Raw genomic sequence first — 27,005 nt, 5'->3', positions numbered from 1 at the left:
GCTTATTGCTAGGGACCTAGTGATAAGCCTGTAATGTTGTGTATAGCTTTACTGCCAAGCCTTGCTAATTTGTTTTAAGTCGCTGATACAGTATATATACTGTATATATGTGTGGGTGAGAATCACTGATTTATTGCCCCTACTTTTCTCAGTTGTATACTTAGTAGCTACAGGGCTTAACAAACATTTGCTCTTGCCTTTCACCTACAGCCCCGGCCTCTCATCTCCATCTATGACAGACAGTGATATCTGGTATTTTATGAACTTCTGCACTAGTAGTAAAAGCCCACCCGAGGATGGGGGAATACCGTGAAGTGTGGGATGTGCATAACTGAAATGTGTGGTAGCAGAGAGTGCGTGCATGAGCTTGGGTGTACTGTGTGGTAGTAGGGAGGAAATTGGTCATTTGAGAAAGAGGGGGCAGAAACTGGAGAGCTCAGCTAGAGAAAGAGGTAGACCTCAATTTCCATATGTGGTAGTAGACAGTGGATTAGGACAATACAGAGAGAGAGGGGCGGAGCTGGAGAATACAGGGAGAGAAGGGGTGGAGCTCAATTTGCATACCAGTGATGATGCAGGTGCGGGGCAGCTTTCCTCTTTATTATAGTTAGACTGCTGTAACTTTAGGTGCCTACTTATGCTTATATGTGCTCAGTTATGCAAACCATTGAAAATGACCCTCAATGCCTGGCTTACTACGTACAATTAGCATACTGGAAAGGCCCTTAAAATGCCCAATAAGCTCCACTACATAGACTCCTATAACTGTAAGCCGCAGGACAATACAGTAAAAGAATGACTTACCTGGGTGCTGTAAAGCAGGAGACTGAAGATCAAGGGCCAGTTGGTCTGGGCATACCGGAGAGGTGGGTGTGCTCAGGCCTAGGAAGGGAGGAAGGGTGGCTGCCACCATGACGGTGGCCTCTGCCCTGGAGGAAAGCTCCTCTTCATTCCCCCAGAGCTGTCTGAGTACGTCATGGGTGGCGGAAAATGAGAAAAAAAAAAGACAAAACAAAAAACAAAGAGAATAACTTACCGGTCTTGGAAGACTGTATGGATACATTTCAGGTCCCGTAGGTGGGCATCCACTGCACCCCTCCTGGTGGTCGGCTCATGGTTCCAGGAGCACTGGTCACAACCTCGGCATATTGTAGTTGCTGTGTGGGAACGTAGCCCTCCCGTTGTCTTTTAGCTCCAGCATGGCCCGGCAGAAGCCAGACTGAATGCCTCCTCCAGCAGCATATGCATCTGCTGTCTGACTTCATCCATAGAAGGCTGAGAATCTCAAGGTCGATGTCTCAGAATGGCCCTTAACTTGACGGGATTTTGGCAGGAGCTTCTAGGTCCCTGACTTGATCAATGTTTGTTTCTTCTATTATCTCAGGTTCAGTCTGAGGAGGAGAAAATGTTCAGACATTTATGTAAATAGTATCCATCTACCTTCTGGTCTTCTCTGGGTTATATCCTACCTAATAAACGAAGGATGACCGACGTGCCGCAAATGCGCAGTAGAGACCAGCTCTACCACGCATGTGCGGGCGAGCACGTCGGTCTGAGCCAGAAAAAAAGAAAAAAAAATGGCGGAGTCGAGTGGCAGCGGCATCCAGTGGCAGCGGCGGCGTCGGGAGGCGCGCGGCATCGGGAGGCGGCGGTGAGTGGCAGCGGCGGCGGCGGTGGGTGGCAGCGGCGGCGTGGATGCAGCGGCGGTGGCAGCGAGGGAGGAGAGAGAGAGGGGTGGGACTGAGTGAGGGGAGGGAGGGAGTGGGACTGAGTGAGGGGGGAGAGGGGAGGGGGGGAGAAGAGAGGGGGGAGGGAGGGATGAGGAGGGGGAGGGGAGAGAGAGGGGGAGAGAGAGGGAGGGGGGAGAGAGAGAGAGAGGAGGGAGGGAGTGGGACTGAGAGAGAGGGAGTGGGACTGAGGGAGAGGGGGAGGGAGTGGGACTGAGGGGGAGGGAGTGGGACTAAGGGAGAGTGAGAGGGAGGGAGAGAGGGGAGGGAGTGAGTGAGACTGAGTGGGAGGGAGGGACTGAGGGAGAGGGAGGAGAGTGGGTGAGAGGGAGGGAGGTAGGGGGTGGTGAAGAGTGAGGGGAGAGAGAATGAGGGGGAGGTGAGAGAGAGGGATGTAGCCCGTTTTAATGGGCTTAACGGCTTGTATATATATATATATTATCCTTGACTGCTGTTTCTCTGTCTATGGTTCTGCCTGTGGCCACTAGGGGTGCCATAACCCTCTTTACACAAAGGACACTCGATCCCCTACACAGCACAGTCACGCAGACAAACACTGTAGCCATGATATGGGTGAAATGGGAACGGACAGGAGAACATGGGGAGGTGGGCAGAGCACTAAGCGGCAAGAGAGGAAGGGCAGGATGGGGTGACGGGAGTGGGATATTTATTCCAAATTTATAAACCACCTAATCAGCGTTTCTAGGCGGTTTCCATAAAAACTATTCGTAGAGAATGTTTGTGGTTTGCAGTTTAGCAAATAACTAAAAGAACAGAACATTTCTACATTTCTCTTGTGTAAGAAGTTTCATGTCATATGCCCAGAGCCTACACCTCTGTTGCACAGAATACGGTTTAATTTGCCTGTGAGTGTGTGTGTGTGTGTTGTATTTCATGTTGTAGAATTGGCTGCATGCACTTTATTACTATTTGCATGAAAAAGATGTTTATCAGCATCTGCGCAGAAACAGAAAATGTTTTTAGTTAAACAAGAAATCTTAAGATATTTCAAGATGCAATTAAGCCACAATTTAAGAAAAATATTTTAATGTATTGTTACTCAGGGACCAATTATAGTTAAATTAAGTCTAACAAAATGCAATTATATAAACGTAATCATATCCCACTGTTGCGAATCCCGCTTCTTGGCCTGTCAACGGATTACGAGGAGGGTCCATCTCTGTCTCTCCTGGGCTTGGGCTGTTCAGAGACTGCCTGCTTCTGTACACGGAGCTGTTCATCTGCCTGCAAACAAAGCCTCAATACCACATAAACCCAGCGATGAATGAATCAACACATACCAAATGGTGCTGTTTATTAGATGATGAAACGTTAATGTAATAAATCTCAAAATTAATCCTATATTCAGTACATATTAAGCTCACAGAACGAAGATAATTCAAAATAAAATTTTCTCTCCATACTATGAGAACACAAACCCGTATATTAAAGGCTTTATTTATTTAAATCTGCATTTATTGAAATGTGGATTTAAGAGGGGCAATCATACTAACAAAGGGAAGGTTTTTTTTAGAACTTGCCCTGCGCAGTAGCTTGCATGCAAATGCTTGGTTTCAGTAAATGGCTATACATGGAGACTTTCTCAAGGGTACAACTTCAGGGGGGGAAGTACACCCACACGCATTGAAGGTGCACACTTTCCCAGCACCTAAGCACACACACATTGAGGATGCACACTTTCCCAGCACCTAAGCACACACGCATTGAGGATGCGCACTTTCCCAGCACCTAAGCACACAGGCATTGAAGATGCGTACTTTTCCAACACCTAAGAACACACATATTTAAGATGCACACTTTCCCAGCACCTAACCCCCATCTGCAGAGATAGCAAGGGTCAAAGGACATGAATGCTTCTCTTTCCAAACTTCCATAGAGAAATGGCGCTCCTCCTACTCAGCGCATCTGAATCTTTCCTGGAGCAGGAAGCAGTGCACCTTACAGGAACTTTTGGTAAAGTACCACAAGGGTTACTTTACGGAAATCTTCTCACGTTCTCAACACCTGAATTCCAAGCTTGGCTCGTGATTCCCTTATTTTTACTTCTTTTTTTCTGACACTTTATGCATGCAGTGCAGTAGGTGAGTTACAATCAAATAAAAACAACATCCAGCTGCAAAAATGTATCGGGCGAATAATCAATGTAAGGCTGATTCAGCCTTCCCAATAGATTATAGTAAGGAACAATCCAGGAATGTGAAGTTCCAGAGGATGTAGAGTGTTTTTTCCTGGTCCATTCTAAAAAAAGGTGGATCTCCATGAGGCACTAGAGGGAGTCGACCAGAGGAGTAAGGGAGAGACAGCAAGGGGGTTATCCAGAGCTGCTGTTTCTCTGTCTCAATCAGTCAGAGTGAGTTCCTGGAGGGTGACTATTCCCAGGTCTCTGGGATAGAAATTTGTCCTTGCTGCACTGTTCACCACATGATTGTCTGAGTACTTTTTTTTCTACGTGAGAGCAAAGGAATTCAAGTTTAATTTGGGTCCTAAAGGAGAGGAAGCCCTAATTCAAGCAGTCTGAGGAAACTGTTTTATCTACTTTCCTATTTTTATACTGCTTTACTTGATTTTTACTAAAGTCTTATTTTGTTTTGGAACACAAACAACTTGCTGGATGGAACTTGTTTAATGTAAACAGTGAATGTGATCCCTTTTGCATTTTATTAGCTTTGCTGTACCCCCATGAAAGACTCCTGATCCGGAGCTGGGGCCAGGTTTTCCTTCACCTCTGCAGTATCTGAAGGAGGCCCCCTTGCTCATTTTGGGAGAGCCTGGAAAAAAGGGAGTTACATCAAAGACAAACCGCAATACATAAAATACATGTAATAAGCAACCACAAACTACATATACACATAAAAATTACAAAACCACTATGACAACAATTATCAAGTCAATGACAGAGGAAATTTTAGCATTTAAAAACATTGGGGCCAATATACAAAAAACTCTAAAACAGTTAACTTATCCGGCTAGAAGTTATCCAGGATATTCAGCAGGATAAATGCCCCACTGAATACTGAAGATTAAAGTTATCCAGCTAAGTTTAGAATAGCTCTAGTTAAGTTTTAAATTATCTAGCCTCATGTGGCCAAATTATTTTGAGTAAAATTATATAGCTGGTTAAGTTATATTGCAAAAAAAAAAAAAAAAAAGGTCCTGCATAGGCCTGGCAGCCTAAATCACAGACACCCCCCCCCCCTTCATCTTTCCAAAATTAGCCCTGCCAGGCCCCCCACCCACCTCATACCTTTGCAAGGTCTTTCTGGACCCTGGGATTAATGCACCATTCGTATGGCGAGCCCGGCGGTTTCCAATGTTGCTCCAATAGCCACTTCAAGAAAATGTCACCCTTTGGCCTTGAGATGGGCACAGTTTTAACATCGCATGGCACCAGTATTAGGGCTGGCCAGTGCCATTTCCTTTTTAAAGGATTTGCTTCAGGGCAGGAGTGAGGGGGCATTGCTTCTGTATGGCAGGGGTAAGCGAGACTGGGGAGGTTCTAGCCCTGGCACATTTCTCAGGGGCAGGAGGGCCCAGGGAGGCCCCGGATGAACTCAGGTCAGCCCAGATGGGTAGGTTCAGGCCCCTCAGCTTTCTTTGGGATGGCAGAAACGGGGAGGGGGGTATCAGAGGGGCTTGGGCAGGTGTAGCCCATGCAGGTGTCTTTAGGGGCCTCAGGAAGGAGTCATTCCATTTTTTTTCTTTGTTTTGTTTTGTTTGGGAGTCATTTTAGCCAGGAATCAAACCAAAGTAATTAAACATTAACAAACTGAAAAATGGAAACCCCCCCCCCCCCCACCTTGAAATAACAAAAAGAAACCAAAGCAAATCTCTTTGGCCTGCACATCCCTAAAGCTCATCAATTTACAGAGCCCAGTTTCATGCAGTGCAAAGTCCTGCTGCCGCCAGCTCTCCACTGCCCAAAAATAAAGCAGTTACCAGCAGCCTCCCCCCCCCCCCCCCCCCTTCGGCACATGGTCTGTGCGACTGCCGCTGTATTTCTGCTCACAGTCATATCCCGCACAGCCCTTCGAGCAGACCTAGAGCAGCTCTCCTAATGCGCGCCACAATATAAGCAAGCTTCTACCTGGTTTTAGGGTCGGCCAATGGAGAAGACCCATCGGTATCCGGATTCAAAACATTGTCAATTTCCCTTTGGGTTTTTTCATACGCCTGCTTTGTCTTTCTGTCAGAGACCTGTTGCCCTCAGTCTGTGGAAAGTCGTAGTAACCCTTCCTCTTGGCTTTCAGGCGCAGTTTATTGCGATAATGCTCGATGTCGGACTTCTGTTTCAGCGCCTTGTTAACCTGGCGAAAGAAAACAAGTTCTTCTCTACAGAAATGATCCTGCGGCGGTCCCGCCGTTACACACGTGCCCCCCCCTCCCCCCATAACCCTAGTGCTGCTCTTCATTTTGCTTTCACTTAGCAGCACTAGGTGTAATGAAAAAAGAAACAGAGAGACAAATGTTTTTTTTAAAGTTTTCCAGTTAAATAATTTTTGTCTTTGGATTCTCGTGCTGTTGGCTAGTAATCTGCAAGAAACAACTGCATGGAAACTGCGTAATGGGAAAAAAGATAAATAATTTCCAGTGTCACTGGCACAGGACAGATAAAAGCTCAGCCGCCCTCCTTCCATCTGCCACGCAGTGAGCATGGATCTGCTGGGTCCATCTCACGAACACCTTAGCACATTTCTTTATAAAGCTGCTGCACTTGTGTGAAGATAAGTATTTCACACACTAGACACATCTTTCAAAAGAGTCAAACCAGTAGCCAAGTAACTTCTTTACAATTTTTACAGCCACAAGCTTATTTGTCCATAGAAGACGCATAAAGTGATTCTTAAAGCTTTAGCAGAGCAAGTTTGTGAGTGATATATAATTAATCTCTGGAATTCATTGCCAGAGGATGTGGTGAAAGCTGTTAGTGAAGCTGAGTTTTAAAAAAGGTTTGGAGAAGTTCCTGGAGGAAAAGTCATAAACTATTATTAAGGCGGAGTTGCAGAAATCCACTGCTTATCTCTGAGATGAGCAGCATGGAATCTATCTACCCCTTGGGATCCTGCCAGGTACCTGTGGACCTGGATTGACCACTGCTGGGAAACAGGATACTGGGCTTGGTGGACCCTTGGTCAGACCCAAGCCTTATGTTCTTACGTAAGTTTCAGAGGCATTTACCTTGATAAAAGGAACCTTTTCAGATGTGGCTGAACATGTGTGCAAGCTACGTAGCATGCAGGCTTTTAGCTGCATTAAAAGGTCAGGACATGAAAATAGCATATGTACATGGGATTTCCAAAAATGCAACGGCTATTGATATCACCCTGCCCCTTCCCCCTGCACCCACAGAAACAGCGGGTGCATAGATGGCAAACTCTGTACCTACTGCTCTTTTTCAAAAGGAAACAATTCAGGTCATTTTCCTCTAAGAACTGGTGCAATGCAAGGGGATTAAAATAACTTCCATGCTTTGAACACAACACGGACTATTGAAAATTACTTCCTAGAAGCCTATCCTAGGGGAAAGGCAAGCAAGAGAAGATATGATAGAGAAGAATAGAAAGGAGACTTTGGAACAAGGGGTGATGGGATGAGAGTGCAAGATCGTAGGCTCAGGAATAATTTTTAAAAGTGTGTGTATATATATATATATATATATATATATTTCTTTTTTTGTTTGTTTTTTAATAGAAGGGGTGGTGGAATGCATGGTACAAGCCTTTTAGTGGAGGTGATGGAGACGAGGACAGTATCTGAATTCAGAAAAGCAAGGGATAAACACAGAGGATCTCTAGGGGAGCAGCAGGGTTTGTGCAGCTGAGTAGTTGGGGTGGATGGGCAGGCTAGACACTCTGTATGGTCTTTTCCTGCCATCATGTTTCTATGAAATACAAACAAGAACAGAATGTAGCTAGGATACCCAGTCGTATGTACGGCGCCTTAGGATATCCCTCCTTATCTGGTCAAGAAAAGCTATCACTCTTTTTCCACAATGCATGTAGGGTATTTCTCCTTACCTCGCCATTCATTACAGCCGATTCTTGGCTCTGGTCGGAGGAAGGGTGAACAGGAGGCAAAGCCACGGGTTTTATTGCAATCAGCTGTACAGATCCTGAAGATGTGTCAAATGGATCAGAAGTAAATTTGGCATGGTTATCAAACAAAATGCTTCCTTCCTCTTCATCACTTACGGGCCCTGGAGTACAATAATTAGAAGGTACGTTTACAGGGTTTAACAGGTAATCAAAGAGCTATGGGAACCACAGAAGAGTGGAAGCATGAGGTGAGCACATGCCAATGATTTATGGTGACAGCATGGGCCACAGATGTAATATATGTGTTCTTCACCTTTCTTTGGGACACCACGTAGAAAGAGCTGTTAGAGAATCAGTAGATGGTTGCAGTCGATGGACCTTGGGATTACTTTCAAGCTAAACTACCTACCTATGTAGAAATGCCTGAGACAAAAAATAACTTCAGTAATAGTCCTAGGATCATTCTCTTGCCTGTTGTACTCATGGGTCAAGCTTGAGGTCATTCGGCGAAATACATTGGTTAGTGAATTGTCCTAGGCATAAGCACATAAAACCTAGGAAAATATGAGGCCACTTGAGCAATTCATAAAATACTGTAGAAAGGAAATCTGTAAACATTCAGAACTGCCCACAACATGTAAAAATATTGCAAGATGAATCTGATTCATCACGGACTTTTCCTACTGACACAGTGTGGGAGAAAAGCAGCAGAGAATCAGGCCTAATGTATTCAGTTCGGAGCTGCCAAGCTTCTATGAGAAATGTGAGGCCGCTCCTGGCTTTTTGACACAGCTTCTCCTGCTTAAGTCTGGAATCGGTCTGTCATACTGATTTCAAATACAAGCAGGACTACAAATACCACAATGCAATGGGACACATCAGGAATGGTTGAAAGTGTCCTCCTTGAAAATGGGAGACTTGGAAGCTCTGGTAGTGAATGGACATGAAGTACATATCATGCTGGATGTTACTGGAACGCATAACGTTATCCTTCATTTGAACAATATGACACAAGAAGAAAATATGAATGCAGCTCTTCAGGTGCGGGATACGCATGGAGACTTGGAAGCTCCGGTAGTGATATGATATCATGCTGGATGTTTCTGGAATGTATCACAATCTTAATGCAACTTCTCAGGTATGGGACATACATGGACACATGCACATTTTTTTTCTCGTCACCCTGCAGTTTCCTTTGCAAGTCCACAACGAGCTTTCATTTGCAATAACCTGGCATTTTTTTTTTCTCCCTTATTTCCCAAATACTACTCTTCCCCCAACGTACCTAAGTCTGGTCACCGCAGTGAAAGTACCCAGCCAGAGTCACGGGCTGGGCATCCTTCCGAAACTCTGCAATCATGGGCCCTGAATCTGGCAGCTAGGCGACACCCCCTTGAGCGATGACCTCAACTCCCTCCCAATCCAGGGGCTGTGAATGCTAGCTCCGCAGCAGCCCCTGCCATCGAGCCACTGGGCTGGCTCAAGATGAGCACTTATTTTTCCAACATGTGATAAATGTAAAAGCCTCTGCTTCTCACCATTGCTTTTTCCTGGCTCCTCTTTCCTTGCTTTCTGTGGTGAGCTTCTCCCCAGGCTTGGCTTTCCCAATTCATTACTGATGAGGGAAACATTTTCACTAGATGACCGACTGTAAGTAACCATAGCAACAACGGAGAATAAGGTGTTTCTTGTACATGCAAGACCTCAAGTCATGATTTTATTCAAGCAGTTTTGTTAGTCTTTCACATTATAATTATAAATAAAATGGCTGTGACAAACAATTATATAGAAAAAGAATATCATAACTGTTACAAACTGAAAACCAAGACAATTTGTACAAAATCAGCTAAAAATCATATAAGAGCATACTTCCTGACCAACTCCTGTTTACAATTATGACAAATATCCTTATAACACCTTCTAAATAGTATTCTACACTATCCTGGTCTCTTAGGGTCAAATATTCCAAGGAATGTATGCCAATATCTTGTGAGTTATCCATGTGAATGTCAATGTTTGAATATTGCTGGCACTTATTCAGCTAAATTTTATCTGGAAAAGTCATTATTCAGGTAAAATGTATTCAGATGCGTAAGCCACGTAACTTATCCGGTTAACTCAGATAAGTTATTTGGCTATCTCTAGACATGGCCATGCTCCCAGATATATTCAACAAACAAAAAAAGAACCACAATGTGTCTTATTACTGTAAATACGAAAAAAACAAAAAGACAATCAATTCAATCTTTAAAACTGTGTGTACCCTAAGTGCTACTACTAATTTAAATTAGAAAATTATAATATATATTTTTTATATTTTTTATTTTTTATTTATTATTTTTTAATTTTTTAAGTGGGCTGTATTCTTCATCTTTCACGTAAAGAACAGATGACATTATCAAAGCATTTATTGAAATATTGACTTTCAAACTCGAAAATAATCACGCCGCAAGTGACGAGTAGTCCGGACGGCAAGTGACCCCACTACCGTCGTCTGGCTTGCTGATGCGGCTTCTATCATAAAAAATATATATTATAATTTTCTAATTTAAATTAGTAGTAGCACCCCAGATATATTCAAACATTTATCCTACTGAATATTCTCAGATAAAGTTATTTGGGAATACCTACCTGGATAACTTTGAAACCTACCTAGCTTTGTTTGAACATTGCCTGGATAAGGTTATTTGGGAACACCTACCTGGATAACTTTGAAACCTACCTAGCTTTGTTTAAACATTGCCTGGATAAGGTTATTTGGGAACACCTACCTGGATAACTTTAAAACCTACCTAGCTTTGTTTGAACATTGCCTGGATAATTTTAAACTTAACTGACAGTATTCAAAAAGTTTATCCCATGAATATTCCTGATAACATATCTGACCAAAGTTAGCCAGATAAGTTATCCATTTTCTGGATTTTTGAAAATTGCCGTCTGTGTTTTTAGCTCATATTTCTTTTTTTTTTTTTTCCATTAACGTACCACCCTACTTAGTCTTTTTTTTCTAATTGGTTTTCACCATAACAGTTACAAGATCCTAGTCTACAAAAATATATTCTAACTCTCCATCTAAGCCCTTTGACTTTGCTGAATTTACTCCTGCCATGCTAGGATTATCCAGATTCTTTACTAGGGATAGATGAACTGATTCCATCTAAATACAAACCAGGGAAGGTGGGAATAATATGTCATAAGCCGTCTCGGGAAGTCCTTTGGGACCAAGGATGCAGGATATAAGCGTGAAGATAAATAATCAATCCATCCAATATAGGCAATTGAATTCATCAAGTCTGATAAATCCCACCCACTCACAGCTCCAATCTGGATGTTCTTGACCATTCTTATGTTCATAGTATTTAAGAACTCACACTACACAAAAATATATCAAATATTTTCAATCCACAAAAGCAATTTAGAGTTAGATTTGACTGAGGCTGAATTACTGACTCTTATTATCCAAGCAAAGTTACAACTGAGTCAGAGTAGAGTCTCTTATAGCTAGTATAAACACTACTACTAGTGCAGTATCACTCTCTCTCTGCTACTGTATATGTAATATCTGTCATATCTGATATTTGCTTAGTTTGATTATTTTCCATATGTAAGTATTTTTCAGTTACAGAAAACCAAACACAAAACATCAGAGACTCTAATATAGCATAAGTAGGTCGGGATCAAGGTGAACAGGGCATGCTCAATGATGCTATGAATGTGCAAAATGCACTGCAGACCTTCTGCAGCCCTACAGGACCCTGCACACAATAAGAAATTTGCTGATTATGTATTCTTCAGTTTTACTATTTAATAAGAATTTTTGTTTTAATAGAAATTGAAAGCGCTGTACCAAACACTAAAAGAGAAGTAACATCACTTTATCCAGTAAATGGATGCAAGACCATAGAGAAAATTATTGAAAAGTTGCAGGATAGCCATAGGGCTGGACAGACAATGATTTTAGAAGAATAACCACTTCTATTTAAAGAACGCAATTAATTGAGGTTACTTGGTACATAGAAATGCTGTTGATTTTGACTTTTGGGGTGAATTTTCAAAAAGACTCATGCAGGCGGGTTGTGCATGTAAATTCAGTGTCAACACGTGCGTAAATAGCTTCTGTGCACATTAAGCACATTTTTAGAAGGCGAGAGTACAGCTTAATGTCGCTGCCATGTGGAATAGTATGTGTGTAGCAAGACGTCTTTCTGGGGTGGAGGGTATAGAATAATGCACACATTTACATATTTTATAAACGGAATGCACGCATAAGTCATGAAACATGCACACAGCTTGTACATCTCAAATCACAGAAATTAAATTTGACTTTTCTTCTGTCTGCAGTTTTTGGGTGGCAGTGAACTGGTGATGTTCTGGATCAACTGGTGGAGGTCTTGGCGATCTGGTGCTTGGAAGTGTGTGCACACGTATTTTCATAAGGAAAAACTCAAGTCACCTTTATATAATCCCTGCTTCTGTCCGGAAATGGAGGGTTATTACGCACACGGCGACGTAGGCGTGCACTTTCGGGGGGGGGGTGCGATACGGGGTGTTTTATCAACCATGTGGCTCCGCTGCACAGCTTAGTGAGGGTAATGTTTTAACAGTCCATGGAGGGCTGAGGTGGGTTACAGAGGTTTTAAAATAAATGTCAGTACCTACCTTTTCCTTGTGTCGGTGGATTTAACGGTTTTCACCGTGCTTCCATCCTGAGTAATTTCTCTGTCCTGGGAGACGGGGAAAGGTAGTACAACAGTTTCTTGGGTAACAGGAACAACTTCGCTGTCAGCTCCCTGTTGACCTAAATGCTGCTTTGCATAATCAAACCCTTGGACTGGCTGGAAAGATAAACGGGGTCCTTGCTGTAATGCGAAGTAACAGATTTTGATGCATAATTTTTATCTTATTTTAAAAAATTCATGGTCCCTACATATTTGATAGTGTTCGCAGCAGGGTACAAAGCAAGTATACATAACAACAACATATAAGAACATAAGAAATTGCCATCCTGGGTCAGACCAAGGGTCTATCAAGCCCAGCATCCTGTTTCCAACAGAGGCCAAAACCAGGCCACAAGAACCTGGCAATTACCCAAACACTAAGAAGAACCCATGCTACTGATGCAATTAATAGCAGTGGCTATTAGCTAAGTATAGGTTAACAACCTAAGATTGACATTCATTTTAATTAAGAAAAATTATTGCTTTCTCTAGGCGATAGTAGGATTGCTAAGGAATTATACCTAACAGAGGAGGCAGATTACGCACTCTGGGTCTGAGTCACTAAGGCATTCTCCCATTCTCTGTCCATGGGAACAATACTGAGTGAATCAGGCCTTACAGTGTGGACAATAGCAGAATTAAGATTACCCCCAATGAGTCAGTCAAGTAGACATGGCATCCCTGTTCCCCTTCCCCAACCAGTAAAGTTGGCTGGGGAGTGGAGCAGGTATCAAATAAGTGTTTTATATTGTCTTTAAGATGTGTTTTTCTTTTAAGATAGCTGCAGTTACACAGTAGATTATTGATCCAATAGGCCAGGTGTGGCCAACTCCGGTCCTCAAGAGCCACAAACAGGCCTGGTTTTCAGGAGATCCATAATGAATATGCATGAAACATATTTGCTTACAATGGAGGCTGTGCTTTTCAGATCTATCTAATGCATAGTCACTTTACATATCCTAAAAAACAGACTTGTTTGTGGCTCTAGATGACCGGAGTTGGCCACCCCTTCAACAGGCAAATATAATCCTTAATTGCTCGTTCATTGAATTTATTTGCTACTCATAAGGCACAACACATAAAATATATTGCTGCTCGTCCATGTGAAGAAATGAAATATCCGTCAAGATGGTGCCCCATGATTCACCAGAACCAGGACTAAGCAGTATCCTGGGCCTAGAATCGTCTGAAGGCCATTCCTAGAGGTGGCTGCATAGTGCAGAGCAGGATGGCATCTCTTGGTTGTAGGAGAGGGGGGGGGGGGGGGCAGGGAATAAGACGAGATGAATTATTGTTTCAGAAGCTCCCAGCTTCTGACTAGTCACTGAGGGAGTTCTGGCTTTCACTTCATAGACCTTGCTTGTGAGGAGACGCTCGGGTGCATTAACATTCTCCCCCCAGCAATTAAGCTGACTTGAAACAGCTACAGCACAACCTGCCAGGCACCGTACGACGGTGAACGTAGCAATGGCTTGCTGAGATGAGAGCTTACCTTTGCTCTGGGAGGCATGTTTGTCATAGAGTCCGGCTTGAAGTCATTTTTCGTCTTCCTGCACAGTACTGCTGTGATTATGATGATTATAACAGTGACAACAGTAATAGGAGCCAGCACTGCTGCAATGACCCACAGGTTGTTGGATGGATTTTTTACAACAGCTGCATAACCAACAACAACAAAAAAATAAATAAATAAATCACAAATCGTTCAGGCAACTTCAGCCATCCACATTTAAACTCAGGATGCATTTTATTCGGCTCGTAAATAAGTCACTGTAAAATTAAAGTGCGCCTTTGGCAGTAAAGTCAGTTTATAAAAATGCAACTTCCAGGTTGCTCACAGTAGGATAGGCTCTGGTTTAGAGGCCACATTGCCTTGGTTTATCAGCTAAACATCGCTTTTTCCCTCATTCAGCACATTAGGGTGGAAGATTATCCTTCAGTCTAAGGCACTGAGAATCAATGACCTCTTTCTGTCCAATGAAGGCCTCCAAGAAGTTTGCATTTCATCCCAGCACCTGCTCGGCACCGGCGTCATTTTACATTCAGCAGATTTCGTTTGCCAAGCATCGTAATCTTCTGCACTCACCTTTTCTACCTCATTGTTAAAGGTAATGGGTGCAACCCCTGAGCATCAAGAGTCAGAGAACGCTTTTCATGTGGATTACATGAAAAATCAAGAACAATTCCAAAACTACAACGTTTGGAAAATGAAGTGCATAAGGATAACATATTAAAAGCCCAGAACTGACCTGTTCCGTTCTCCTGCATGTGCTACAGGGGCAATGCTCTCCCCCACCTCCCATCTATCGTAAGTAATAGTAAGTGTGTGTGTGTACTCTGTGTGTGCAGGTTTGTGTGTCTGCGTGCGTGCAAGTGTGATAGAGCCGCTTTCTCTCTGTTTCTATAGTGATAGTAATGCTGTTTTTATAGTGCTTCCCAGCGCTTTTCGTAAGTGGCCCAGAGATTCAAGTCCTCTTTGAATTCATGGTATCGCTCAGTTCTTCTCCCGCCCTCTCTGTGGTCGTCCCCTCCCCCCAGAGAGTTCTGCAGGAGATTTAGCTCTCCCCAGTCCTCACCCTAGTCCTTATCCTGCTACTGGTCCCGGGTGGGGGCGAGGGCCCTGCCGCCTGCCACACTGCCCCCTCCTTACAGCCCTGGGTGATGTTTCAACATGGATTTTTATCTGTGTCTTAACACTCCTGAATTATTTTAAAATCTACTACTGTATGATGTGGGGGGGGGGGGGGGTTTAAAATGCTTTTCACTGGAATAAAATGCATTAAAATAATATCACTCAAGTAGCGGGGGAAAGAGGATGCCATCATTAAGCTAAAAAATGTTTTAAGAAGGAAGATTTCAGCTGAGCTCAGGGTCCCGTCTGCAGGCACCTGCTGCACAGGAAGGTGACGTTCCTTGGGGAGGGTGAATCAAGACGGAAGATAAAGTGCATTTCATTGACATACTGTAATGTCCTGGGGTTGCTATTTAGTCTTCTTGGGTGCATGGGAACGAAGGTCAAGAAATGCATAAAGTTAGTCTGATAAAAAGATCTCACTTTACATATTTTGTTGCCCTTCATTTCCACGCATATAGGAAAAACGATTAGCAAAACCAGGTCAAAGGTGTTAATTAGGTCCCATGCTGCAGCTGATGCAAAGAGTCAAGGTAAATAGTTCATTGTTGAGAATGAAGATAAAGAAAGGCTCAGATACTTTGCAAGCCGGAATAGGTTTCATTGCAGAAATGTGATTTGGTAGCTGGAATCCCGGCACCTTTTTCCGTAGGGGAGGGGTTAGGTGGCACTTCGCCCTATGGCGGGGGTCCCCAAACTTTTCACGTGGCACTCAAGGTTCTCAGTCCTCCTCGCTCGCAGCCACTCTCGCTGGCGGTGGTGCGGGCCTCGAGCAGGCTCTGAGCTCCTGCTGGTGCAGGGAGCAGCGTGAGCCCTCCCGCGCTCCTCAGCAGGCATCTGGGTGGTTATTACCCCCCCTGTCCCTGCAACCAGCAGTCCGAGATGACCACAAAGGCGGCACCGCAGGGAGTGGTGAAGGCGTGGGTGGGAAGGGGCAAGCAGCGCCAGCACAGCAGCGCTCCCTAGGGCCTCAGGCCTGGGTTAGCACTCGGCTTCTCCAAATCCACTTCAGGGCCAGTTGACTGGCGCGCCCCCCCCATAGCCCAGCGGTTATACTCCTGCCTCCATTTCCTCTCTCGTTTCCTTGCACCCCCTTTCTCCTGCTTCTCTCTTCTTCTCACTCACTCCCTCCCTCTCACCCGCCCTTCTCCTCCCCCCCTCTGCTTCCCCCTCACTCAGACCCCTCTTTCCTTCCTTTTCCCCATTCTCTCTCCCCTCGCATCCTTCTCCCACGTATGGGACTACTTCTTCTGCTGGCAGGGGCTGGGGATCCTGCCGGCACTACAGACTTCACCAATGCTGTCATGCGGGACTTCTGTGTGCACTATGCAGGACCTTCCAGTAATCTGCTAGCAGGCATCGGGAACCTCATCAGCACTGAAATATTCACCAAAGCCATGTGTGGGCAAAAAATAAAAATAAACCCTCCTCTGAGGGTCGATTCAGCCATGGGCAGGGAAAGTTTGGAAGACTGGGAAAAGCTATTCTACGAGCATGATGCAGCCTGCAGGCCATAGTTTGGGCTGGTCAGCCATTATTATTATAAGCAATGTCAAAATGTCAATTATTTTTTTGTGTTAGTTTTATTTGTTTTTGGCTTTATGGGTTTTATGTTGTGGTGGTATTTATTTTATAATTTTTGAGGGTGTGTTTTACATTATCTCTTTTATTTTACATTTGTCCTTTTGGTTTTATGTATTATAGTACAAAAATATCCTGTATACCATTTTGGGTGACCCTGTTATGGCTGGAATAAAAAAATAAAACAAAAATGACAACCTCAATTACGGAATTGTAACAATTTCCATGAGTAAAAATAATACAGTGTTATAAAGTGAAAATACCAAGAAACAAGAACGAGTCTTACCATCAGCTTGTAGCTGCACAACATAACCTAGTGTCAGAGCCATCCTTTGTGAATCAATAGTGCTCAGCTGCTTAGCGGCTGACGTGCCAGACAACGGACTGCCATTGTACAAAGCATAATACGTCAGCTCGGCTGGATCCTTCAGACCTGCGATACGCTGCACTTTCACCATCTGTAAAATAAAGTACTTAGGAAAAAAACTGTACGGGACCAGTACTGGCCTCATTCGGACTATTCTTGAGGTATGTGTATCCACTTAAGGGACAGATTTATGTTTTGAGCAAAAACTATGCAGAAAGCCCCCATGCACATAGTGCTGGTCTATCTTAGACAGACATAATAAGTAAATATTCAGGGGCATAACCGTGCCACTGAATATCCCTTGTAAATTGTAAGTTATATCTGGCAAAGTTACTTACCCAGATAGCTCTGAATATCGGGCCCTATACTTTCAGATATCAGCATTTAAAAAAACAAAACAGAAACATAGCACAGTGCTGAGCCAGTGACGGTACTGAGTGCTGCCACGTAGAGGACCTGAGCGCAGTCCCTGGCCGGGGTCCTCTGCTTACGAGGGTAGCTGCGCTCCAAGTTCCCATTGCGGACTCCTGGTCATTATCCGGAAGGAGGCCCCACTGCACGGCCCCCGGGCCACGTCCAAGCACTGCAGTTACTGGACATGGAAAGGCATGGGTGGGAGGGGATATAAAACAGGAAAAAAAACCCTGGGCAGCTGCAAGCAAAGGCTCCTGACACCATACCCCCCCCCCCCCCCCCCCGGAGAGACCAGGGGAACAGAAGGAAACATCTGAGCCCAAAAAAAACCAACCCAAAAAAAACAAAAATGAACAATCAAAGCATTCCCTGGGTCCCAGTGACAACCTGAATCGTGTAGCTGCCCACGGTGGTAGCCCTCTTGAACCTTCGTTCTTGTTGATGAGAGATGATGAACAGCTGGGCCAGCCTTTCTTCCATCAGTCTCGCAAAGCTTTGGCTGTTTACTCCCAGTAAGGTACTGGCAACCCCTTGTATCACTGTGGAGTCAGATAAAGTAGAAAATGTACACACACACACACACAGAGTGTCACGCTTGATGTAAGGTTTAAATCAGCAGCAGCCGACACCGTGAACTTGGAAAATGGACTTTAGATGGAGCCATGTTCTCAGTCCTTCACACTCTGGGTCTTGGCCCGCCCAGGTAATCTCTGGGCTGCCCTTCTACAAATGAAAGCGAATCCTTCAGCTTCCCCCCCCCCCCCCCCCCCCCCCCCCGTTTCCTGGAGGCCCAGAAAAACATTTTCCCAGCACAGCAAAACAGTATAAACCGAAGGCAAATTAACACAGCGCAGTGCCCATGTTTTTTCAGCAGATGGCCGAATGTCTTGGTGGAGTTAATGAACTGAATCCCACTGTTTTCAAATCCAGGGATAATAAATATAGCATTTTTTTTCTATGTATACATTAACCATTTTAAGCTTTCTGAGTTGAGTCACCAAGCATTGTGAAAATACAATTAAAAATATACCTTGATGCTAAGGATCATAAATAATTTACCCAGAAATAAATTGAAAGAGGCTTTGAATAGAAATCTAGGGCCTGATTTAAGGGTTGTGCGAAAATCCAGTCAATCAGCTAAGGTTCCACAGCAGTGAAATGGCAAATGTGGTGTCCAAGGTTTCTTTTCTGACAATTTCAGGGAGAGAAAATATTTCCCTGAAAAAGCTTGTGCAAGCAAAAAATATTCTGGCTCCTTTGGCTTGTAAGGGGACATTGGAATAAGCCCCAAGTAGAAAACAAGAGTCAGAAAAGTTATTTTGAGACATAATTAGACCATTTAAATTGTCCCTTTTCAGAGAGAGAGAGAGAGAGTATAATTTTGTGGGGTGTCCCATTGGTTGTGTTGCCCGTCCTGGCCACCGGTATTTAACATTCTGATATTCTGGAATTGCATTTTTGTTATATTTATAAATTCTGATTTAGTTGCTCCATTCACTAGTGAGAGCAGGCTATGAGATGTAGGCCTATATTTTCTAAAACACCACAGTGGCGGTGAATCGCGCAGTGCAGGGGGGGCAGGCCTGCGAAAGCCGGCAGCAATCGCACCTCTGCAGTGCGATCGCTGCCGGCTTTCGCACCCAATAGCGCCATCGTAAAAGGTGATGCTATTGGGCGCGAAATGGGCAGCTAAAAGGCTCCTTCCCTTTTCGCTGTCCACGCTGTCTTCGCGGCGTCCGCCCCGACTCCTTCCGGGGCAGACGCCGCCCCGACTCTGCCCCTTTTTAGCTATCGCACGCAAAAAGGGACTTTTCGCGTGACAAACGTCCCTTTTTTCGCGTGCGCTAGCTTTAAAAAATGACCCCCCGAGGCCTAGATTTACCAATGTCGCAGGGCTCCCTGAATCGCACGCTAACGGTGGGGTGGGTGGGGGTCCGAAGCGTGGGGTGGTCCTGCGATAGCCGGCAGCGATCGTACCTATGCGGTGCGATCGCTGCCGGCATCGCGCTGAATAACACCACCATAAAAGGTGCAGTTATTCAGCGCAAAACTGGCAGCGATAAAGAAGCGTACCTACCTTTCGCTGTCGGCGAAGCCTTCGCGGCGTCAGCCCCGGTGCCGCCCCGACTCCTCCTCTTCCGGGGCTGACGCCGCCCCCCAACTCCGCCTCGCACACGATAAGGGACTTTTCGCGTGCGAAACGTCCCTTATCGTGTGTGATCCGCATACAAAATGACCCCCTTAGTTTGGTGTTAGAGATTTACAGTTTCATTTGTATTATTTTGCAGTGTTGTACTGAATTCTGAATTGTTTTGAACTGTTATTTTTATGAATTGTATTTGCTTTGTATTTATGATTTATATTTTAACATGCCGTAAGCCACGCTGGGCAGACCTATGGGACTGAAAAAGCGGGGTAGACATGTAAGATCAGAATTAGATTAGATTGCTGATTCGGGGCCAAATATATTAAGGGTTTCTCCCATTTTGGAACTGATTCACAAAAGCTTTTCTCCTATTCTGAGTCTCTAGGATCAAAGCTTGGTGAATTAGGCCCTTTTTATCTATGGGAGAAATGCTTAGTATATCCGGCCCTTAATGAGCAAAGAAAGCGTACAGTAAAGATTAAACCTGGCTACCAAACCTCACGCAATATATTTTTATTCTATTTATTTTTATTTTATATTTAGCTCATGCCTTTTCCTTGGTAGCTGAAGGCAAGTTACATTCAGGTACTGGTAAGAAAAGAAACCAGTAAGATTTTTATTTTCTTCCGATGTGTACGTTAATCATCTTGAATGCTATTTGGGCATTACGTATTCTTTTAACCTAAATGACAAGCATAAAGCAGACAGTGCTGTCTCTGTACCTTATAGCTCAGAATATCTGAGACAAGACTTGAGTAAAATGGAGCAATTTTGCACCCAACAAATCTATGGAAAAACCTCTGCTCACCTTCTAATCATTATTTTGGGATAAACATGCCATACAACCATGTTATGGTTATGGGGATGGTAATTCTAAAAGCTTTTCATGTGGATAAACAGCTCTTTTCCTGTGTTAAATGTCCTTCTAAAAATCACCCCGACCCCTAAGCAGGTAACAGTACCTGCACTCATCACCGCACTCATCACCGCACTCATCACCGCACTCATCACCGCAAGAGCAAGCTGAAGAACTTGCTCTTCATTTTCACAACAAAGTCAACAGCCTTCTAACTCATCTGCCTTCTAATCCCACCGACCCTGCTCTTTACCAGTCTCTTCAACAATCATCCCTCAACAACAATGGTCTGGAAACACTTGAACCCATCTCTATCTTAGAGATACAAACTCTTATAAGAAGAATGAAACCTTCCTCCCATCCTTTGGATACTATCCCCACCAAACTGCTCCTGGCCATCCCTGACTCCATCGCTAAAACCTTGTCGGACATCATAAACTGCTCACTCTCCCAAGGACTATATCCTGACGACCTCAAATTGGCCTCCATCAAACCTCTACTCAAGAAACCCAACTTGGATCCTAAAGACCCCAACAACTTCCGTCCTATCGCCAATCTCCCATTCATAGCCAAGATTCTAGAAAAAGTTGTCAATACTCAACTCTCCGAATACATAGAAGAAAACAAAATCCTATTCCAATCACAATACGGATTTCGCAAGTCACTGAACACAGAATCCCTCCTCATCTCCATGTCTGACTTCATATTAATGGGCCTTGACAAAGGCCAATCCTTCCTCTTAATTCTACTGGACCTATCAGCCGCCTTTGATACGGTCAATCATTCCATTCTCACTTCCATTCTGGCTTCTATAGGTATCTCAGGCACAGCTCTCTCATGGTTTAAATCTTTTCTCTCCAACAGAGGCTTCAAGGTTAAGATACAGAACAAAGAATCTTCACGAATGGACGCATCCATAGGTGTCCCCCAGGGCTCCTCACTGTCACCTACACTCTTTAACATTTATCTTTTACCTATCTGCCAACTCCTCTCCAACCTTAACCTCAAACATTTCCTCTACGCCGACGACATCCAGATCGTGATACCCATTAAAGAATCTTACACAAAAACATTGGTTCACTGGGAAAACTGTCTCTTCGAAATTAAACATCTCCTGGCTAACCTAAACCTAGTTTTAAACTCCTCTAAAACAGAAACTGCTTCTCATCTCCCCAGATAATAATGCCATCTCTAATCCTCCAACTATCCCAACTACTACACAGGTGAGAGATCTAGGAGTATTAATTGATAACCGGATGAACCTTAAAGCTTACATCAACAGAACCACCAAGGACTGTTTCCACAAACTCCAAGTTCTGAAAAGAATTAGACCACTCTTCCACACTCAGGACTTCAGAACCATTCTACAAGCTATCATTTTTTCTAAGATCGATTACTGTAACTCTATCCTTCTGGGCCTACCTTCCTCCTATACTAGACCCCTCCAGATGTTACAAAACGCTGCGGCAAGATTACTGACAAACTCCAGGAGGAGGGACCATATATCTCCAATCCTAAAAGATCTCCACTGGTTGCCTGTTCACTTTAGAATCCTCTACAAATCTCTTTCCATAATATACAAAACCATCCATCAACACACCCCACTCGACTTACAAGTCCCATTCCAAATTTATAACTCCTCCAGACCAACAAGAGACACACTCAGAGGATCTCTTCAAGTGCCCCCAGCCAAAACTACCAAACACATTACCTTGAGAGATCGGGCCTTTTCAACAGCCGGCCCCCTTCTATGGAACTCCATCCCACCGGACCTTAGACAGGAGCCCAGCCTCCCAACCTTCAGGAAGAGACTTAAGACCTGGCTGTTTAAAAAAGCTTTCCCGGGCACCGATTAATTCTATTCAGCCAGATTCTACCACTTCCACATGTAAAAATGTTATTACTAATGTAAATACCTATACCTAATGTTATTCTCTTTCTTTTCTTCTCTCCTCCCAGTTCTATTACCTTGTTATTTGTAACTGCTTCCTTCTACACAAATAGGTTATTGAATTGTTTACTGTACACCCCTGTTATATGTAAACCGGCATGATGTGTTTGCAACATGAATGCCGGTATATAAAAATTTTAAATAATAATAATAATAATGAGTACTGTCATCTGCTGGCAAAACGAGTCAGAAGAGGAAAGATATGCATGGGGCTTTTATTTTGAAAGCCCCATGCATACTTTTGCTGCTATTTCAAAGCAGGTGCAAATGTATGCACTGAAAAAGAAGCCCCTTTTGGCAGATGAACATATTTCATTGGGAAACTCCACATGGGCTTGCAGGCCCCCACAGCCAATCTCAAAATTGACCCCCCCGAATGCTTTATTATATTGTTCTGCTTTACATACTGAAATATTTACAAGATGCTACTTGGACCAAACATTAGAAACAATAACAAATCAAATGTAGAAAAAGATATCATTCCACCCAGTACAGTCATGAGTCAAGCATCCACAATAAGAAAAATTGTAACCAACTGACTGTAGAAAAAATACACATTCCATCCATTACAGTCATGAGTCAGAGATCTACAAGCATGAGAAACAGTAACCAACCAACTATAAAAAGATGCACATTCCATCCACTACAGAGATCCACAAACATGGGAAACAGTAACCAACTGTAGAAAAGTACACCAGTCCATCCATTACAGTCATGACTACGAGATCCATATTTACAAGATGCTACTTGAACCCAGCATGAGAAACAGTCACTGACTGTGATTGTAGAAAAGTATGTAAATATCATAAATCATCTATTCTTTGTTTTATTAACTTTAATCTAACATTGTCTTTTACCTGTGTTAGTAACTTTTTTTTTTCAATTTTAGATAAATAAAAACCCAGGGCCTAATAATTAAAGCATGTTCAGTGATATTTAGCTGGATAAGCAGGACTTATGCTCCCCTGTGCTGCTGAATATACATCATAACTTAGCCAGATAAGCTCTACCTGGATAAATTACTTGCATGATCAACTTTGAATATAGACTCCCCAGTAATTAAGGCTGACCAAAATCTTTCCAAACTATTCAACAGAAAAGATAAATATTTCATTCACTGATTTTGAAATCATTTAAAACAATGTAGAATTCCTAATGACTAAAAACTAGTTTGAAAGTAGTGACATTTAAGTCAAATATATAATTAAGATCTTTTACAAACAAAGTTGAAAAATGTGAAAACAGCTAAAGCAAACTGTTAAATCCAAATATAGCTGTATATTTCAGATGAACTAAAAACTAAAGGCGACAATAAAATATTTTTGTAATAAAAATGTACCTGTGATTACCCAGTAGTTCCTGGTCACTGCTGAGGTTTCAATGTTTGGATAGTCCAAAGCTACAAGATAAAGTAGATTCAAATCACATGCTCGAATCTCAGCTTACCGCATAGGATGTATGTAAGACTCTGGAAGCTAGCAAGATCATTAAAGCAGTAGATACAAGTGCAATCCTCATTAAATGTCTTTAGAAAGCTCAGTTTTAAATGTATTCCATTAGCAGGTTCAGAAAGTTAAAAAAAAATTGTGTGGAATTTCATACTTATCTTTATTACTGTTAAATTTAAATCTACAATTAAAGTAGGAATTCTTAAAACATATCTGCCAGTGTGTTACGTCTATAAAGCGATCTGAGTCTTACAAGTACCAACAACTCCAATGCTTACTTACATTCCGCAATGATCAGTGGTGGCTTGGTCAGGTAGAATCCCACCAGGTCCTCTGAGAGACGATTAAGAAGTTTACTGGACACGGTACCATTGAGAAAGGCGCTCTGATTCTTCACAGCATATATTAAAGTAAGAGCCTGGGAGACCTCAGATGTATTGAAAATCTAATGATAAAGATTCAGAATGACAAAGGACGTCTTCAGTCTACATTCCCTGTCCTCTAAAACAAATTCAGAAAATGTGTGTGAAGCCCTGCTTCATGGGGTCATTTGTCAGTGTCAAGGGCAGAAACCAGAGAGGATCTTACCCCAAGAAAGAAGGTTAAACAAGAAAAACCAGACTAATTTTATGGACTTCTTGATCTGAACATTTGTTCTGTCCTGTTGGGTGTCCTTGTCGTGTTTAGCCCCATTTATGTGCTCCTCTGGTTTTGTTTGTCCTGTATCTGTCTAGCCTGGATTTGTTCTGTCTTGTTTTGAGGGGGACCCTTTCATTCCCTATCTCAGAAGTAGCCCAGCCCTGCCTTGTGGGTGCCTCTTTAGTTCTTGTGTGAGCACCTCCTGCTAAGTCCTGCCAGCCACCAGAACCTGAGGGTTCAATCCAAGGGGGGAGACGGCATTTTATAGGCAGAAGATTCTGGTGTCAGGCCAGTCCTGATCTTGTTCTAGCCAGCTTTAACTGTATCCAGCCCCACTCCTGCTCTTGAGGGTTATATCAAATACCAGCAGTCCCGCCATCACATCCACAGTGCCAAATTCCACCCCTTCCCCATTCCCTTGGACCTCTGACTCCCTCCAGTTGAGTACCATGAAGACCCTAGTTGGTCTGCTCTGCCAGTCCAGTGCTATTTTCAAAATGGCACCAACTGGCCGATGGCATACGTTTACCATATAATGTGACATTTGTGGCATTTTAAAAGAACAATTATTAATACAAAGAAACGTTCATTAGGAATTTACCCAAAATGGAAGAAAAATCTAGTTAAAATGGTTATATGGGTGTCGGTGGAGTACTAAAAAAATGTAAAATAAATAAATCCAGCCCAATATTTCTCATTTTATTACAGAAAAGAAGTTGCATGCTGATGTTTGTGAATAGCCAGGATATTGCTCACCTACTTTAAGAAGAACATTACCTGGACAGTCAAGTTGCTGTTGGAGCCCAGGAAAAACCTTTCTGCATACTGGAATGCTTTCTGTAAATTTTGCTCCATGGTCTGCACAAAATCGCACAGGTGAATATTTTCTGTGGGGCTCACAAAGCGCAGCACTAGCAGAGAAATAAGAAATACACCAAAAGTTGTTTTTCTGAGCAGGTAAGCATGTTATTGCTTTTCAGAATTAGTCGGGCTGATTTCTGCTTTCTCTTCCAGGATTCAGTTCTGCAAACATTCAAAGCTGCGCAAAGAGCAAACATCTGGAGCTGTCTGGCCTATGACATTTTTTCTCCTGCATCCAAAGAGATTTTGGACCGGCTCAGGAGATATTTGACTTTGTTCTGCCAGGTAATAAGAAGGGCCACCAATGATGCTCCACAAATGCCCATAATTCTGACCCCTCACAGATAAAAGCTATCCTGTCAAATAGAATAAAAAAAAAAACAAAACTCAAAACCAAAGAGTCAATCAAAATGGTTTAGAAAAATAAATATATTCCAGTTTCAGGTAGATTTAAGACTCCTCCCCCTGCTTCTTCATTATGTATTAGATTGGAGAAGGGGTACCCATGGTACCTGAATGTAATTCCCTTTGAAGCGCTGAAAGGCGTAATATAAATCAAATAAATAAAATGTAATTGTGCTTCAGGAACAAAATTTGATATATCATGCTCTCCACCACATGTAAACATTTGAATGATTTTGGTGGGGGAGGAAGGGGAAGGGAAACAGAAAACTAAATGAGGGATAGAATACATTCTATAACTGGGAGCAAAGGCATGGCTTGTCAAGTTACATAAAAGTCAGTTTCACAAAAGAACCGAGATACCCTTACCACTCTTCTGAATAAGAATGTGCATTTGTCTGACATAAATCCCTTCATGTCAGGAAAAGAGAGAGGAGAGAATGGTGCAGAGGCAGCCCAGCATAGTAGCAGTGATAAAAAAAAAAAAAAAAAGTTTGTCCTGCCTCAAAATTAAAGACAACCTTTTTCAGCCACAGAGTGGCAGAAGTCTAAGGTAGTTTAAGGCAGAAGAAAGTTAACTTTGGAGAGCATATGCCACCTCCACCTGGCTCCTCTCCCTCTTGTTTTGGAGCAGAGGAAAAAGGTAGGAGCATTATCCAAGACTGGCAGTACCAGGGAAGGTCATAGGCAGAGGCAGGAAAAGTGCAACAGCCAAAACTAGCAGCATGCGCTCCTCTATGGTTCCTGCTGCTACTAAGGCAGTGAAAGCACTGTTCTTACCAACTGATTTAGGGGAAGACTCTTGGGGCTCTCTGGGGCTCTCTGAATCAGAAGATATTGAACAGTTATAAGCCAAAGATAATTTGGAAAATGTAGTCAAAGTAGCATCTTAGCTTCCAGTGAGGTGATGGGGAGAGAAAGAGGACAATGTTGAGATCAGTCTTCAGGAAGAGCAAGCAGTGCAGGTAGAGAGTGTGAGCGATACCACTGGCGTTTTCCCTCGGGGTCCACCCTCGACCTCAACTCCAGGCCCAGCATCAGTCCCCAAGGACGTAGAGAAGAGATCTCACAAGACATTCCTGATCTGAATGTACATTAAAGCGAGGGAGGATCCGCATTTTCCCTCAGTGTCTTCACTGCACCCAGGATATTAGTCAAGGGATGCAAATAGGGCATCAGACAAACACTGGTATGCAGCATCACCTGCAGA

At 43.3% G+C, this 27,005-nt stretch overlaps 1 protein-coding gene across 1 annotated transcript in view; it reads right to left on the bottom strand.

The window, feature by feature from the left end:
* KIAA1549L (KIAA1549 like) overlaps positions 1–27,005 on the bottom strand; it is a 123,936-nt gene that overhangs the window by 56,734 nt on the left and 40,197 nt on the right. Inside the window, exons 5-14 of the mRNA XM_029583086.1 lie at positions 25,310–25,443; positions 24,176–24,338; positions 23,785–23,844; positions 17,880–18,031; positions 16,998–17,169; positions 13,991–14,154; positions 12,440–12,639; positions 9,319–9,428; positions 7,763–7,941; positions 5,917–6,052 (exon numbers count right to left, since the gene is read on the bottom strand). Coding sequence (XP_029438946.1) covers positions 5,917–6,052; positions 7,763–7,941; positions 9,319–9,428; positions 12,440–12,639; positions 13,991–14,154; positions 16,998–17,169; positions 17,880–18,031; positions 23,785–23,844; positions 24,176–24,338; positions 25,310–25,443 — 1,470 coding nt within the window. The remainder of the gene's footprint in view (positions 1–5,916; positions 6,053–7,762; positions 7,942–9,318; positions 9,429–12,439; positions 12,640–13,990; positions 14,155–16,997; positions 17,170–17,879; positions 18,032–23,784; positions 23,845–24,175; positions 24,339–25,309; positions 25,444–27,005) is intronic.

The sequence above is a fragment of the Rhinatrema bivittatum genome, chromosome 17, assembly GCF_901001135.1.
Source record: "Rhinatrema bivittatum chromosome 17, aRhiBiv1.1, whole genome shotgun sequence".
NCBI classification, from domain to species: domain Eukaryota; kingdom Metazoa; phylum Chordata; class Amphibia; order Gymnophiona; family Rhinatrematidae; genus Rhinatrema; species Rhinatrema bivittatum.
This window is presented reverse-complemented; position numbering and strand designations above follow the sequence as displayed.